Source organism: Anser cygnoides, chromosome 7, assembly GCF_040182565.1.
Source record: "Anser cygnoides isolate HZ-2024a breed goose chromosome 7, Taihu_goose_T2T_genome, whole genome shotgun sequence".
NCBI classification, from domain to species: Eukaryota; Metazoa; Chordata; class Aves; order Anseriformes; family Anatidae; genus Anser; species Anser cygnoides.
The window spans coordinates 15,649,348-15,667,983 of record NC_089879.1 but is presented as its reverse complement, the minus strand read 5'-3'; the positions used below and the strand labels follow the sequence as shown (position 1 = coordinate 15,667,983).

The 18,636-nt window shown below is 34.8% G+C and overlaps 1 protein-coding gene across 6 annotated transcripts in view; it reads right to left on the bottom strand.

Annotated features, from left to right (window-relative positions):
* ADGRA1 (adhesion G protein-coupled receptor A1) overlaps positions 1–18,636 on the bottom strand; it is a 281,000-nt gene that overhangs the window by 57,149 nt on the left and 205,215 nt on the right. For all 6 annotated transcript variants that reach the window (XM_048060556.2, XM_067000767.1, XM_048060559.2 and 3 more), the window contains one exon: positions 136–343. In XM_048060556.2, the coding sequence (XP_047916513.1) occupies positions 136–343 (208 nt within the window). The remainder of the gene's footprint in view (positions 1–135; positions 344–18,636) is intronic.

The window sequence follows — 18,636 nt, the reverse complement described above, 5'->3', positions numbered from 1 at the left end:
AAATTCAAACATTGCTGCTAAAGAAACAGACCATTCCCAGCCTCTCAGCATACAGTATACTCTACTCTATTCTCTACATAATCAAGTATACCTTAGCTTTCAGATTAAAGGAAATAATGCATAACAACTCCTCACCTATTTTAGCAAAAACAGCTGGTGTGGCAACCGTCCTACGTTTCCCATCGTCTGCAAGATTTGATGAGTTTCCTGTGCTGGGAAAGAGTTTTCCATTCCGAAAGACAATAAACTGTAGCTTGCAAGTGGAGTTATCAACAGATTGCCAGGATGAAGACTGAGAGAAGACAGACTGTGGCAAATGAACTGAAGCTACTGCTACAGCATTCTGTACAATGAGAAAAAAAAAGAAACATTTAAAATGCAAATCACAACAGGGTTGCTTTCATGATGTTTTAAACTCCTGTACAAGAAATGTATGCTGCTTTCCTTTTCCAACAGACTGGAAGCAACCAAAGAAGCACGAGCTGTAACCATGGGAATAGGATTGGTACAGTGCATATTAAAAGGGAAAACGTTTTGATTGAATGTGTGAGTCTATATGGTCAAGCTCCCTGCTGCAGAGGTGAGAATGGTTCTTACCGTGCCTGCTAGAGGGTCCATCAACACTGCAGATCTGATTTAAAGAGACAACCTCTACCAGGTTTTCTCCTTCACTTAAAACAGAATCAGACAACTAACATTAAAACATTTCTCTGAAAGGGTATTTGAAGAGTATTAAAATAATTTTATAAATAAAAATAATATAAAATAAGACAGTAGAGAACTGCAAATGTACTATATAACACTTTTTATAAATACATTTTTCTTGCTTCATATATAGAAAATAAGTTAACTCCAATTTTTAGCAATCCAGGATAAAAATATTACAAGCACTAATGTAACAGAAAACAAGATAGCACTAAGAGAAAATGAATGAAGACTGTCAGATCACTATAATGGCTTTGCGTTGTGATTGTGTTATACACCCTTTTACAAGCAGATAATTCGCTTACAGCATATTTATAAAGCACACCAAACATTATGTTCAGAGGACTTCACTCATCAAGCATTTTTTTCCTCTGCCCAAATAGAAAGCTAATCATTAAAGGCTGAGATATTTACAAGAAAAAACAAATGATGAGCAATGGGAAAATAAACAGGGAGTCTGTCCTGAGCCTTGAAGTGAAAAGTGTATGTATTTAAAAACAAACAAACTACACAATGTTCTAATTTGCATTTCCCCCAAGGGCAAAGTATAGCTTCTGTGCACATAATTTACATAGATTATCACACAGTTTACTCATAGTACATGTGCGCTACCTCTTCGAGAAGTAAAAACAATAATCTTCACAACCATGTAAACAAACTTGATGTTAATATATGTCCATATGCTAGGAGAAATACACATGAGAGATAAAGGACACAACAGAGATCAGCAAACTAAAATATTAGAAGCACATAGTGACCTCACAGTAAATAGGGGGGAAAATCATGAGTAGTCTGTGATGTCACTGGGATGCTTATATAAACAGATAAAAGCTTGTATAAATTTTTTTTATCACCAAGCATATTTTGGAAAAGTTTTGTGATTCTAACAACAGAAACTCAAAAAAATACTTTTTTTTTAATATTTAATTTAGGTGATGTCACAAATATATTCATAAGATTAATTAAATATGTTAAAAATATTCAGGAAAAATACAGAAAATAGCAACAGCACATTTTTATATTAGATTTTAAAATGACTCTGAAGACTTTAATTGGAATTAACTGAGCTAAACATCAAGTACTCATCCTTAGATTGTTTCCACTGCCTAATTCAGTGATTCTAAAGCTGTCATAATTGGCTTTGTCTCACGCTTCTGAAAAAGACATATTTCACTCTATGACATCCCAAAGTATCTCTGTAAGCTGAATCTCTGATGATTCCATTTTAGCCATAAATTTGTTATTAATAAGTACGTACAGAAATTTTTAGTAGTGTCATTTGTCAAACCCCAAACCTCTCCTGAATTATCTGGAGATCTACAAAAGTGTAAGAGAAATTATAGTGTGATTAACTTTATATAGGATTTTCATTATTATTCTATGCTGGAAAAAGCAACAACAATGACATATTAAATTACACTAATTACTTATTATACACAAAAAGAGAAAGCTAGAAGCATCTGAATAAGCTTACAATAATGAAACCAACAGCTAAAGGCATTGGGATAAGCAACAATGTTCCATGACTTGACAAAAGCTGTCCTACAGAAGGCAGAGGAACACAACTGGTTTATAGCACTTTTGCTGAGGCAAAATTGTGTAATTCATTGAGGCTCTCAAATTTCTTCTCTGTTTTGACTCACTGATACCAATGAGAAAAAGCAGTGATACAATGTGGTAAACAGAGCTTGACTTTGAGACAGGGGAGGGGAGAGAAGGGGCTGCACACATCCAAAGCACAGAGAGTTGGCTTGTTTGAACTGCCTGATGGCCAGTTGCGCAGTTGGGAATGATCAAGGTGATGGCTACCCCCTCACCTCCTTTACTTCCCAGCCTCTGCCCATGCAGCGTCCCTTAACCACACAGTGTAAAGGAACCTGATCACAGAGACCCATAGACTAGCTTTATCTCCAAGGGGCAAAGACTAATGCAGTGAAGAAGAGCTGTGCACAGCCAACACATGGATTCAGCACAGACTATATGCAGTCCTTGGACTGATGGAGCAAATGTCACACATGCAGCAATGCAACATGTAATTAACCATGTGGCAAAAAGACACATTTACAGAAAATTATTTCCTCTTCAGGCTTCAGAAGAGGGTTTTTCCCTATTTCTCCAAACAAAAGGTACCAAAATCATCAATATCTATAACATTAACTATTTAATAATCTTTGGAAAATAATGTCTACAGGCAATTTCTGGGATATGGTGTAATTTTGAACACTACCCTGTGTATACCTGATATTTCAAACAATTTATTTTGAGTGCAGGCAGTGCAAAGGAACAAATTGTGACAATGTATAGGTAAAGTCAAAACTCAGTGCATATCAAATATTTACTTTATGTTCCTCAAAATTAAACATCAAAATCAAACTGTTTCCTACAGCAACGTGTCTGCCAACAAACTCCTGTGCTAGGATATTCATGAAAAATGCACACACTGAGAATGCCCACACATTCGCAACGCTGTTTAAAAATATGAATACATATTTGTGAACAATTTTTACATATAAGATATTTGAGAATCTTTATTTTAATAGCATTAGTCATTATTCACAGGAAAAGAATGTGAGCACTCAAGCAAACCCTATTATTGCAGACGAGAATGGATGGAGCTTGACTGGAGGCTCAGTCTTCAATTCTACGTGTTGTGATGAATAAGTCACCACTCTTGCCTCAGTTTCCCCCTCATGTAGTGAAATAAAAATAATAGTATTTCTTTTCCTCCCAAGTCTAGAGATGAAACACAATATGTGAACAGATTATTACTAATACCAACAACAGTAACATTAAATTTTGAGTGAATGACTGTGCTTTAGATGTTTCAAACTCCATATGAATAATCTCCTGTTTTAAAATTTTATTTGGGCACCATATTGCCACATCACACAAGAATTGATATTCCATGGTGTGCTAGCAGCAGTGTCTTGGGAAGCTGCTCTACCTCTAAGGGAGAAACAGACCAAGAGAAAGAACCACCATCAAATGTTCTGCATGGGATCTGCAGCTTTGCAATGACACTGGTCAGCACTGGCAACTTATATTTTCCCTGGAAAAGCTTACAATATGTGTCAGCAACTTACCAGTTAGGATTTAGACATTCTGTGATCGTTTTCAAAACAGAATGTCAATAATCCCCCCATGACTCCATTTCACTTTTAGTCCTATTAATTGGATTGGACTGGCAATCATTAAAAAGGAAATTCTGAGCACTATAGGTTTTTCTAAGGAATATTCTTCTGCTGGAAAATGACAGTGTTTTTAAATGAAAGCTAGCCACAGAGATCCATCCATTTCTACAAAAATATCATAGAAATTATTCAAATTTCAAAACCTCCCATGTCATCTGTCCGGATATTCCCAAATCTGCTGTGTGACCTGCATCAGGGAAAGAGGGCAAAGCAGTAAACCAGATCTAAGTGTTTTCCAGGAGGCTCCTAGGACTCCTAGATCTGAAAACTTGTAACCTGGGAAAATTTCCCAAAAGCCAAGGGAAAGGTTCTTTTGAACACTATGATTCATAATTGGAAAGTAAATTTATAAGAATTTCTGAAGTTTCATTTCTTGTTTCCATCCCCATGCTAAGGTGTTTTTGTTTGTTTGTTTGTTTGTTTTTAGAATTTTTCAAACTAGCTGAAGAACAGAAACAGCACAAATGGATAATGTGGATCCCGGAAGTTTAAAATGAATGGAAAACCTCATTCCAAAGAGAAAATGGTTCCCAGAATATCGAGAGCTACTGGCTTCTGACATTTTTTGCAGCTCATGCATGCATGACCCTTATTAAAAACATTTTAAAGGAAAAATGAAAGACTTAAAGTGAAGTTTTTCCCCAGGCAATTTTATTCTGGTCTGCAGTCCATTCCTTATAATCAATGCTAGCATTTACAAGGAGTTTTTAAGTGTTTAGGAAAGACAGCCCCTCTCACCTTAGGTGCCTTTGTAATACATTGGCCCTGCTAGTTTCATGATCCTTTAAAAAGAGCTGCTCCCATTTGCAATATTGCTTCCTGATTATCTTGTTCAATTTGGCTAAAATTTAGCATAATTTGAGAGAACATACCTGTTGTCAGACAGTTCTTACCAAGGGAGATACTTGGTAACACTGTGGAATGATATAAATCAAATTATTTTCAGTGCTTCCTGCACATGCCTTGATACTAGAATGATTTTGAGTTCAAGCACGGCATTTATGTTTGAGATATAATATATTTCATAGGAAAGCATTTAATTTTGAGTGCTCAGAACAGTTGAAAGGTGTATTTTTTCTAGTTGTCACTATCCTCAACTTTAAAAACAGTACCTTTACAAGAGGTCAGAAGAAAACAGGGGGGAAGGAGAGGAAGAGTAAATGAAATCACCTGAACACCAAGCAGACAACTAGAAAAAGCAGCTCCACTGCTTCCAGATTTTAAAGAAACTGATTATGTGTTTTACAGATTCAAATACAAGATGTCATAGATTATTAATGATCCAAGGGTGTTGCTAAAATATGCACAAGCTATATAAAATTACAGTAGCAGTAAAAATGTAGCAACTAAGCTCTACTGGTAATAACCTATATTACTAAATAAGTATTGACTGAGTTAACAGTGTGGTCGTCATCATAAAATCAAGTGAATAAATTATGTATACAAATACAATAGATGCTAATTAGGCCCTCAAACAAGACAGTAGCTCCTCAGAAGCAACCAAAGAGATCGATTTAGAATTTATGTTAAAGGTTTAGTGGCTAACATAATAAAATAGTGCAAAACTACTTTTTCATCTGTCTCTCTTGCTCGATATTTAAATCACGCTCCTTTGGAATTATTTCAGCACATGAAATAAGAGATACAGAGAGGCATTTGGCCCAGCACTGTCAAGCTGTATGTATGTACTTCTCTCTTGCTCTGGTATGGAAAGCATCAAGAAAACAAACAAAAAAAAAATTAGAAGGTCTGGGAGAATGTCAAATAAGCGTTCTGTAAAAGGAAGGGAAACAATGGCAGTTTGAAGAAATATGATTATATAAGACTCAATGGCAAAACAATTTGACAGGTTCTGAAAAAAAAAGGTAGGATTGATGTTTGTTTTTTAAATAGGAGGACACAAGGCAAGGAGAGTGCAAGGAGATTCCCAGCCATATTAATTTGTATATATTGTTGCAGATTTATCAGTTTACTTGTAGTCCACTAGGCTGCTGTATAACAAAAGTCTGGAAAGGCTCAGGAATGACTAGCAAGAAAAAAGAAAACTGATACAGATTCCCAGACAGAAATGAAAAGGTATCTCCAAAAACGCAACATAAAATCACCTGGCTATAGGGATGAAATTGCTATTCATGTTAGGATTATTATGTACTAAAGTCGTTATATTGTAATGCTGCAGCCCACATCCATCTTAATAGCTGGAAACCAAAGTACATACACCAAGATACCTTTGTTCTAGCCAGACATAAATGTCGTTTTAATGCATAGTGAAAACGTGACAACAATAAATATAGGCAATTATATGAAAAGGTACAAACCCATCATTAATACACTTTAAAGTGTATTTAAAGGTATATCTAATAAGAAAGACTTTCTAGAATTCACGCTATGTAAATATTAGTTTCAGCAAGCAACATGGACATTTTAGAAAAGCAGGTAATATATAATAATCTTTGTAAGCCTGATAATCACTAATCCCTTTTCTAATATATGTAAAAAATAAAAGCAGTCTCCACTTTAGGATTTTGTATTTCAAATTTTAAAACTTGGCAAACTCTGGAAATTTGTTAATAAAAGTTACCTGGATTAACAAGATCCAGCATGGAGAAGCAACTCAAAAAGGATATTGAATATAATCAGAAAGACTATGAAAAGAAAAATAAAAAACCCAAACCCACTGATCAACAAAAAAAGTAGTTTTAGGTGTCAAGAAATGGATAAATACAGGGATAACTGCCAAAAACACTTTACATACAGCACTAAGTTCTTCAGATCTGTAGTTAAAAAATGGACAAGGAAAGAAGTAGAGTTGCTATGTAGAGAGAAACAGGTAGAGATAAAACAAACTAGAAAAAAAAATCAGGTAATACATTTTTTATTTAACCTCATTGAAGGTGTTGATGTTTGCATGGAGACAGTTAGGATCAATCAGAAAAACATTATAAGAAAAATAATATAAGAATTACCACAAATGTCAAAGCAAAATTCAGCATGGGCTGAATAGTGTCATGCAAATCTTTGACACAACTGACACATGAAATCAGAGGACAACTATGGTTTTTTTGGTGGTGGTGTTGTTTTTTTCTTTTGTTTGTTTGTTGTTGTTTTTTTTTTAACGATTATACCAAGTTGGTCATAGAGCACTGATGACTTCTCTGTAAAACGATCTACAGTTAATGTGAATAAAGTGTGGCATGTAATTAAAACGGTATAGAACTATGCATGAATGACTTTATTGCACAGTTTGCAGCATTTACAGCTGCTGCTGCCACATCCCCATATTTGTCTGCTTCCATGTCAAGAGACAGGCTGCTTTTACAAGTCTGAAAGAGTTGTTTGGTAAATTGCATAAAAATGTGGTGTCCTTAAGGTACACCTATATGGACCACTGTGTCATTGTTTGTACCTTCCAGTGTGATGCACTGAAGTTGCTTATGCATTCATGCATGATTCCTCCAAAACATAGGTCAGCTCATTGCATCTAAGACTTCATTATTAATGCATCTGTAAAAATACACTCAGAATATATAATACTTTTTTTTTCTGAGGAAGGTAAGATGTGTGGAATTCAAGCAAAAGCTGAGTTTGTAATCTGATATCATGAGGGGGAAAGGGAAAGGGTAAAAAAAAATGTAAAAGAAAAAGAAAAAGGAATAAAAAAATCAAAGGAAAAAATAACACTAAGGGAGACAGGATAGGTTTACCACAGGTAAATAATGCCAGACTCACATGATAGTCCTTGATAACTTTCTAGACAAGGACACACATGTCACCAAATTTCTTTTGCCCTCAATAAAATACTGGATACTATATGGAAAGCTGAGTTGAGACACTGAGAATTAGTAGAAATAGTGTCAGGTTAATAAGGAACTAGCTAAAATTCATAATAAAATGATTTACTTAGAAAGGAAACTTAGGCTGTACCAGAAGTTTCTATGAAAATTAGTTTGGGGACTTACAGTTTTCATCTGATGACCTTTAAACAAAGAAGAGGAACATCACCTAAGACAATGCTCAATGTCATAGGCTTTACATATAATGAGAATTTCTGTTATAAGCTGGTGAAACAAACCACTTTGAAAAACAGACAAGGAAAAGGACTTGAATGCACTGTTTTATCACATGGATGAATCTGAGCCACTTCAATTTAACAATAAAAAACTACAAATATAGTCCGGAACATTTCAAATGAAGCATTTCCATTAGACAGGGAAATACTGTGATTTTAAAGAACAATTTGTTTTACAAGTGCAGAGGAAGAGAGTTCCGCATTGTCAGCCTAGCAAAATGAAAGGAGAAAAGGCTGTGTCTGCTGCCTTTAGAAACACCAGAGGAATAGCATCTAGAGAGGAAGAAGAGTCATGTGAGCATGAACACAAGGACAAGCAGGACATTGGTCAAGAGCAAAAATGCCGATGTGAAGTATGAAAATACTTCCTAGCCTTTATTACAGAAAGGACAGGGTGGTCTCCAAGGAGAATGGACATGCACACACAAAAATTCACCTACTTTTGACAGAGCATTTGAATATTTTATGATAGAATTACACAATACAGTTCTCAGAAAAAAGAAAGATTTTGTAAAACTATTCAGTCATGGTAGTGTCAAGTGACTTACATATGCAATAAAAGAACATTGAGCATGGAATTGATATCATTATTAAAAAAAAAAACAGGAAAAATTCTGCACACACAACAGCTGCAGACAGTTGGCAAACTTGAAAATTAAGCCACATTTAATGCAGACAGCTCTTTTAGAAATCTTAATATAAACGTGTAAAAATAGAACAATTAAATACAGATCTGACTTGGAACATTAAAGAAATGAAGGCCTACACATATTTCTATTACTTATCTTCCTACTAATTGTCCTTAAAATTGACGAGGTCTTTAGCATTTAAGTAACAAGAGCTCAGTGTCCTATACTGTTTGATGGTCCAGCAGCAATATCTGACATAGATGACAGCTAACTACTGACACATGCTCAGATGAACATTCCTAGTATACAATTACCTAAAAATGGTATCACCCTAATCACTGCACTATCATTCTTTAACAAAAATTCCAGATTTACTCTACGTGAGGTAGGCTATAATTTGAAGATATCCATAATTTCTGGTAGCAGCAGTGGTAGCACTATCGGTTAACCTTGTAGCTCTGAATAAAAGACAAAATCCTTTGTTTACATTGTTGGATCTGCTAGCAATCTCCCATACACTCATACTGTACCTATAGATAGAACCATCTTTGACTATAATATTATGGTGACTGCAAAGAAAGCCTTCGAAGCAACCTGAGTGTAAATTAAAACAGATGATTCTACAAGAGACATGAAACCACAACAAATCTGCAGAAAGCCTCAAACATATTGCTCCAGTAGATACAATGTAAGAATCAGTATTAAAATCCACATTTTCCAGTTATTTACTACTGATAATTTAGTATATTTTTTTGTATATTCCAAAATTCCACATCAACAATTTTATTTTAAAATTTCCAAGTTTTACCCATTTTCACCTTTTCTGGAAATGTACTTTTCTCCATATGTGACAATAAAAAAAAAAAAAAAAAGCACTGTAAAGCACAAAATTTGTCAACATTCTATAAATTGAATTTTATATAACAAATACACCACAATTTTGTTGTAATTTCAATTACCATTTTTTTATATTTATTTTTTTTAAAAAAGGCACTTTCAAGAAACTATTTAGATTTTCAAATAGTGTTATAGGATTGCTTCAGTTCAGGGTTCCTTATTTCAAGTCAAGCCAAATCTGCGTTAGGCTTGCCATAATGCAGAAAGCTATGCTAGGGGATGCATAAAACTGGTCTTCTTGGGAATATGAATTCTTAAGGGTGGCTTATGAGTTTTCCGCTGTAATGTAAAATTTTCTGGGGGGAGATGGGAGGTGAGGAAGGTGGAGGTGCAGATTCTTGAAGTGTTGATTTCAGACATATCCTAGAATTCATGCTGTATCTTCCCATTGTTTTCCTCTGAACCTACAGAGACTTGCTGCAGCTTCATTTTTATAAAGGATGGCTTCTGGCAGTGCATCCTACAGGAAGATTTGCCCTCTTAGGAATTTGGCTCACTGGGCCCTTCAGGCATGTATGTGCTCCTAGAAATACTACATTTTCCTCCAAGCTGCCTGAGATGACTGAATATTTTTCCTTTTTATTTAGGGTCTCAGTTCATCTTCAGGCATGAAATATGTGAGATCTTTCTAGAGAGATTAGATTAGCATATTACGTTTTTTTTTGTTTTTTTTTTTTTTTTTTAATTACACTAATGAGTGACTCTGATTGTTACAGGTGCCTTCAGAGGGGATGGGCATATGCTAAATTGTTAAAATTTTAAAATATAAAGTCAAAATAAATTTGGTGAGCTAAATGGAACATTCAGCTGCATAATTACAAACCTATCACCTTGGATCTTAGGAAGTACATCACAATCATACAGAATACCTAACTAACCAAATACCTTTTGCAGTTTACTGACTACCGAGCTTAAAAGCCAATAAATATTACTGGTTTTGAAGAAAAAGTCATGAATTCTAGCTTCAGCATACCAGCATATGTAAGTTGCTTTTTTTGTTGTTGTTGTTGATGTTGTTTTTTTCCACATGCCCACTTTTAATTTCTTTTTTGAACTAGGTGAATTATGTTAACGTAGGCCTTGTAACAGTTTTATTTTCTGTGTGGTCCCTAGCTTAGTGATTAGCATACAAAAGAAACAATTAGAAATGGGAATAGATATCTTAATATTTCCCACCACCCAAAGTGTTCATAAACATTCTTCTGAAGTTTGAGAAACACTATATATTAAAATAAGAAGAGATACTAGGTGGCTTATATGCATCAGAAGACACTGTAGTAAACAAAATTCATATGCATTTTAGCATAGCGCAGTGCATACAATTATGGATTTTATGATTTTTCTAAAGTCTTAGATAATTTGGGTATATCCATTCATTGAATATAAGTACACTCAGATGCAGCTATTAGGTAATATGGTAGTTCAAAATGACCGGATATTGCAACTACTTAAGTATACTAGATGATAGGATTTCTAATTTCACTGATGTTGTATTCACACTTAGTTAAGCCAGATAAAGTTCACTTCATAACATAAGTTGGAATGTAATGAAAAAGATTAATTCTGAATTTTTCAAAACACTATTTTGATTTAATTTTCCTGAGGCAAAGTCAGTTGCTATATTGTGTATAATTTGCAGAAGTCCAAGTATTAAGTGTTTTTCTGGTGCTGACTTTTTATAAAGGTGACTGCAATAAGATGCTGACATTGCAGCTTGATAGCTACTGAAACATTGACTCTGATAACAGAGGAAATCTGAAACTGCTGAAAATTTTAGCAGTTTTAGCAGTTAGAGACTTCGAGGAAGTGAATTTAAAAGTTCCACACCATGCAACAATTCAGTATTCTGCAGATTTTTGAATGATTTGGGTATTATCCTCAGCAATGATCTCTATGGGCTATAGCCATTAAACAATGCAGACCTAGCACTGCTCCTGCAAACCATAATTTAGGCAAGACGTGTTTCTAGAGGATAATGTTGGTCCCCTACATTCCCTTGCTTTGCTGTATAGAGACCACTAAACAGTGAAAAAGAGGCAAGGTTCTCTTTGCTTTAGCCTAGGCACAATCACACCTTCCTTCAGTCTATTACAAAGTACAATTTTACTATCCTCACAATTGCCAAGAAAATATGCCTCCTCAGAAGAGCTAATATAATTTCTTCCCTACCCTTACTCAGTTTTCCACTTTGAAAAATCTATATATTTTAGTCTCCAATTTGCCACAACAGTAATCTGTCTCCTGGATTTCAGTCACTGGGCTGATTTACTACCTTTCACAATACAGAAGTGTAAAAAGGTGACTATAGTCACACTGCTAAGAGAAAGGTTCTGAGTCACAAAAGTGTCTTCACATTTGGATGAAAGTACCCAAGGCCTCCAGACCACTGAGTTGCATGGTGGTAAAGTGGATGAACATCAATGACATTTTAAGACAATTATAATTGCGATGTTGAATATGAAAGGCAGATACTCCACACCTGCTAATGCCAGTACCTGTTGGTAGCCGCTGCTCTCCAAAACTCTCATACAAAATCACAAACCCTGTTCCTTAAGTCTCACATGGGTCTTTGGGATTCAGATGCACTCAGTGTGAACACAAAAGATAAGATATTGAGCTCAGTATGACAATGGCACAGTCATGTCAGAATTTCACCTTTAAAGATCAGTTCTGGCCAAATGCCCTGCTGAAAACCTAGAGAGAGCGAAACCAAACAGATTCACTACATATGTTTGAGCATAAAATGAGATACCATAGATATTAAAGGAATTTATCCAAGGCAACATTTACATGACCCAGTTATCATCACTAATGATTCCAATGCCACAGGCGTGATGTGAGACTTATTTCTGCTTTTCTTGAAAACTGGACAGAAAAGGAATGGAGGAGTAGAGTCCACCTGGAAAGAAAGGTGTCAATTCATAAGAGGAATAGCTTTTTCCAAGCCATTGTATTTTGAGGTTATATAGAGCAAACTGATGCCATCTAAGGAACAATATATTCCCCCACTCCCTTTTTAGAGAAAGAAACAACGTAAGTTGTTCTTCATGCAAGTAATATATTTGAAGATAAGTTTTCACCAACAATGTAAGCTAGAGTCACAAGGCAGCTTTGAAAATAAAACTTTCTGAGATGCATACATAAGCACACTGTGTGTATACTTCATGTGAAAAATCTGTTGTGTCATTCCTTTGGTTCTGTCAGAAAACATTCAGAGCCAACCAGAACACTTTTACCCCCATCTGAATCACATACACACTCATTGTCTTTAACATAGATGTTGACCAGGACAGATTCCTTAGCCCAAAACTCATCAGCTGTAGCAAGCACTTATGGACAGTCTATCTTGATTTTTTTTTTCTACTAAGTTTTTCTAAGGGATTTTTTACAGAATTATGAAAACACCAAAAATATTTTCTCACATTATCTACAGTAAAATCCAATAACAACCACAATGGAAGCGAGGTCTGCCTGGTCCTTCCTTCAGATCACATCTCTGCCAACCATCATTTCATATGGTGGTATGAACTGAAGAAAGCTGGAAGAAACCTAACTCTTATTTATTAAAATTTCATAGATGTTGAGAAAGCACCTTGGTGTATGTAAATTTTGCTTTATTACTGCAAAAATAGTCACTTGACATAGTCAGTGTTAGATACTTCATTTCTAAAAGCTGACTGAATTAAAATCTTAATCCTGTACTCAAATCAAGTTTTGTAGCAATTGATGACAAAGCAATGATGATGTTCTCCGGATTCAGAGTTGAAAATATTAACATACATTATCATTTTTTTGTCATCTGTAATCACTACATGAAAACTCATAATTTATATTGAGTGTAGATGCTTTTATATTTCTGGGGCAGTATGCACTGTATTCCTCTTACTCAAGGGTGTGCCTTTGAGTTGAGGTGCCAGTGAAGGTTACTTGAGGCTTCTTGCATCCTGCATGGACCCACCTGAGGTATGAACTAACCACTGAAGGAGCACCCCTCATTCCCTTTCATTGACAGTTGACAATCAAGATACCTAGCATCATATAATTGATTCCTAATGTAATAGATTCCCTTAAATGCTCAGCTAGGTGCTAATGCTAACCTAGCTAAAGTTAAACAGGATGAATAGAATAGTAATAAATGAAGACTGAGAACTAAGAACTACACCAGTCTTCTCTCCTCATTTCTTAGATCAAACAAAAGGGAATAACAATAATCTTCTTAGATCTTCCAAATGAAAAACTGTTTTTAGCATGCAATATATGACTGGAGTGGATGGGAAAGCACAGTGTTTTGCTTGTGGCTTATGAATTAATATAAGTTTTCAAGTATTAGTGCTGCAGGGGCTGTATCCTGAAAAAGCAACAGCAACACGTTTATTAAAAATAGCAGCCTCTATGCCATGAAGTGTTCATTTTTTAAATCTTGTAAATTGGTTATATAAGTAGCAAATTTGCAATTTAATCCATAGAAAATGAATTGTTTTACATTGTTATATGTAATCATTTGCAATAGTTTGAATATTTTTGGTCTTCCGTTCTTGTTATATGGATTTTCTGATCTTTTTCAGTAAAGGTCAGTTCTTCTGGTATCAGTATATTTAATGTGTTCACAAATTTGTACCAAGGGCCTTTATTCTTAAGGGCTTCATTTTATCAGTCAGACACATCAACGGTGTGTATAATTCAGACTTTCTCAAGGGCTTCCACTGCCAAATTTGACTGATTTCCCCCCCCTCTAAGTGTGTTTTCATTCTCACTGAATCACTTCCAGTCTCCTGTTAAACTGATATGCCTTTATTTTACGCATCAGCAATATTCATTTTCTAACATAAAAACTTAATGTATTCACCATTTCACTATCTTTTTCTTCTGAACTCCCCAGTTTTACATTCTGCAATAAATAGGATAGGAGTACTTTATTGAATCCTGCACATGCATTTCTGAACTATTACTACTGCTAACAGCAGATGCTGATATGAGTACCTGAGTGTATAAATTAATTATTTAAGAGTGAGGATCAGAAACAAACGTGCTCAAGAAGGGAAAGTGAGAGAAAAATCAATACAGAAAAAAATTGAGTCTCTCATGCCAACTGAAGGTCTAACACCATGTACAAAATTAATAACTAACATTATTAGCTGAAAGACAGTGTATCTGAGAAAATCTGGCAGAGTCCCAAATTGTCTATCTCAGTAACAGGAAAGACTCAGGTTTTTCTTATCAGGAATTCTGGGTCCTGGCAGCTCTGCACATTGACAATAACATGAAAACACTGCTGCCAAGGGCACAGACTCCACTAGCAACTGGATTCCCATTTTTCTCTATTGGCTAACATAAGGAAGAAATATTTGAATAACAAACTGGGTATAGATAAAACTAGAAAAGGCTAACTTAGAAAATAAAACAATGGAATTTGGTCCTACTTCCCCAACTACACTTACTGTGTTTTCTTTCTTTCTCACTCTTCTGAAAACACCATTAAGTAAATGTCTGAACATTAACAAATGAAATAACTTCAATTATGTCCTATTTTCTTCCAGACAAACAAAAAAAATAAAAATTGATTGGCCAGTTTGTGTTTATCTGCCATTCTAAGTTCTCATATTCCCTTATTTCTCCAGTAGATCTACATAAAAAATGCAGTGAACAATACATTTATAAGAAAACAAAACTGTATTCACTAGTTATAAATATCTTGCAGTCCATCTCTTCATTTTATCACCTTGTAGGGGCTCTCTGAGGAACTTACCAAAATTATTTTCTGGATAGTTTTGATATCCTCTAGCTTTTTAGATTTCTTTTAATGTCTCTACTCAGAAGCAATAAACCAAAAGTGATACAGTCTGCATGTCTGAACAGCAGCGTTTTCTTGCATTGTAACCTTGACATGGAGAAAGCAAGATACTTGTACTTGCTAAGACATGGTCTATTCAGCATCATTGTGCTAGCATTACTCACCAAGTGGAATTAAAAACTGCACTACAGTTACCATGACAACCAGCTGTCTCCCACATACAGCATCAGTTTGAATTTGTGCAGACCATTTCTAACAATGATTTAAAGTCAACAAATTCAGTGTTACCCTAAGGTAAAAATCTGATTTAAGAACAAACAAATACTTTCATAATATTACTTAGCTCAATACATTAATACCAAGTATGACTTAGGAGTTCTTCAAAGAGCTGCAGTGACATTTGTCAGAAATTAATGGTGAATGGTAATCTTGTCAATATATGGTTGGGAACAACTGAAATTCTTAACCCAATAAACATGCAAGCAGCAATATTCAATACCGTGTTTTATTAAGCAATATTAAAAAATTTCTAGTCCATCACCTTTGTAAAACTGACTCAATGTAGCATATGATGGAATAAAAGCACTGTACTCTTTTAGACAGATTTTACTTTTTCATTTTGATTTTAAGGCCTTCTCTATACTATGCTGGTAAGATGTTGCCCATTGCAAATGGAGAAGTGAAGGCATAATATTTGTAGGAGAGTTTGTGGGGAAAATGCATTAGAATATTTATTTAATCATTCTCTAAATTTACATTTGAATGATGGTCTTGATTACCTTGCGTAGTATCACTAAGATCATCAGCGTATGCTCACTGTAGAGATTCTTACTAGAAAATAAGGTGTAATTCTTGTTCCTCCACAAGTATCAGCCAGCAATTCTCCATTATCAGTTGGAAAAATAGTCTGAAACTTGAAATATAATTTCTGAGCTGGGGAATTCCAAAATAAGTTCCTTTTCCTGTAAACTTAGTGGCCTTCTTTTTTTGTTTGTATGTTTGTATTCCAAACCAGTTTACATGCAAAGAGAAGGCTCAGTCAGTCTTGAAACAGCTGAGCTGTAAAGAAGGGAGGGAATGGGAGTATATCAAACTTGTATATCATATTTACAATGTCTAATGAAACATCATACAATTGCATGTCTGGTCATCTGTATGAAACAGCCACCTGCTGCTTCACAAATTCAAAGCAACATTTTTTGGATTCTTTTGATTTCCAAGCATGCTTTCTGTTTGACAGTCATTGCAAGTACATAATGGCAATGATGGCCAGTTCTGCTGGCAGAACAATGGGATGTATTGTTACAAGGAGAAACAAAATACAAACCTGCAGAACAACACAGAAAACACATACAATTACAATTGTGCATGTGTACGTTAAGTGTGGGGAGAGAAGAAGTAAACACTGAAATAAGGGTAGTTAAACTATTAAAAATGCAATGTATGGTCAAACTACAGGTAATAAAGTAATAAGGCTATTCTTCATGGAAGAAACTATTTTAAAAAAATCAAAGAGAACTTAAACAGAGTCCATAATTACTAAAGAAACTGCTAATGTTACATACTGAAGTTCATATGTATTAATGATATGTCCTTAACTCACTTATTTTTCTGGAAGCAAGGGTCAAAATGAAGTGTTTCTGTAGATTCCCATTTGGTACATGGTATAGCACTTGTTGCATCACAGAACTTAAAAGCATGTCAAAAAAGAAAACAGACAAATTAGTGTAAAGTGTTTAGAGTTAAGAAATTCAGAGACTCTAAGGAATGTGATGCCTCTTATGAGTAGAGTTTTAATCTGTGATTAAGAGTTATTGAATCCTAGCTCTCAGGACAATACATAATAATGAAAATTTTGAGTTTGAAAATAATGCTTTCAGTTTTAAATGATTTAATTTATGTGGGAGTGCTGGTCAGATAGAAAAATAAGTGCGATCTAAAAGATTAAGGAAGGAAGTAGCACAGAAATGCATTTAGTCCTGTATCACCATGGACACATTTGTTATCAGTGACAGGCAATGTGAAATCAGGCACAAATTGAAATCAAACCCATCTTTAAGGTTACACTAAACTGAACTGACAGGAACACTACACGCAAGAAAGAAAAAGAAATGGATTTCTATATAGTGCTTCGATCCTCAACAATGGGAGTGCATAATGCTTAAATGTAAAAACAGAGGAATTCAAGGCAGAAAAGAGACAGAAAACAAGAAACAGCGTAAAATATAACCTGAAGCATCAAATCCACAAACCCAGACAGGAACAATTTTTTTTTTTTTTTTGTCAGCAAAAAGGCTGTACACAGTCAAAAATAAGTGTCAGCGGGAAAACAAATATGATTGTTACTAGAATTTAACAGATCTGTAACAATCCATTAACTCCTAGATTGAGCTGCAATGCAATACCATAAAATAAAATAAAAATTAAAAGTAAATCAAGATGACAATCTATGCAGATGTGTATCATTTTACCCTGAGGCTGAGTCTATACCCTTGTGTCAAGGATGCCTTAGTGGGGCTAAAGTAGCATTGCTAACAATTAATGGATATTTTCTTGTTACATTTCAAAAAGATAGAGCACCATTATTATTTTTTTAAACACATAGCTATTTAAACAAAGGAAAAAAATAGAGCATCTCACCACTGCATTTTTCTAAAAGAATATATTTGAAAAGCTTGCCAAATCCATGTTCCTTCAGTTCTGTAGACTTCTGGGTTTGTATGTATTAGTATTTTAGTTTAGATAAGGAACACTGGTCTGATTTTCAGATATTAATTTCATCATATTGTGTTCAAATCTGAACACCAATTTTCAGACAATTTTCCTCTGTCCATCTGTTGCCATGCTTTGACATGGTAGTCTCATGGTGCACAATGTGGATTGCATTTGGATAAAACAGTCACAAAATGTAACTGGCGAGTTACATGGGACCAGAGACGAGCTAAACTGGAGCAAATTCCTCAAATACATGTGATGTTAATGACAGACTCTCAATACCATCTGTTTTGCTCCACAGATTTGTACATATTGCACTACACTACTTTCTAAGGTATTTTTAAAATCATGCTTTTTTTTAAAAAAAAAAAAAAAAAAATGTCTTTTTCCCTTCTGTGACTCTGGTCTCTCCTGGTTCTCTTCCCTGACCTTTGGAAGTAATTGAAGGCTGTCCTCTCCTAAGCCTTAAAGCCAACTAAAATGGAGTGCTTGCTCCTCTTCCCTACAACATAACCTGTCCTCTTCCTCTTTCTAAAACTGTGAATAGCTCTGCAATCCTTACAATCATTTCAGTCTCCAGGTTCAACTAGAACTTCTGTAGACTCATCATTATGACTAATAACTGGCAACCTCATCTAT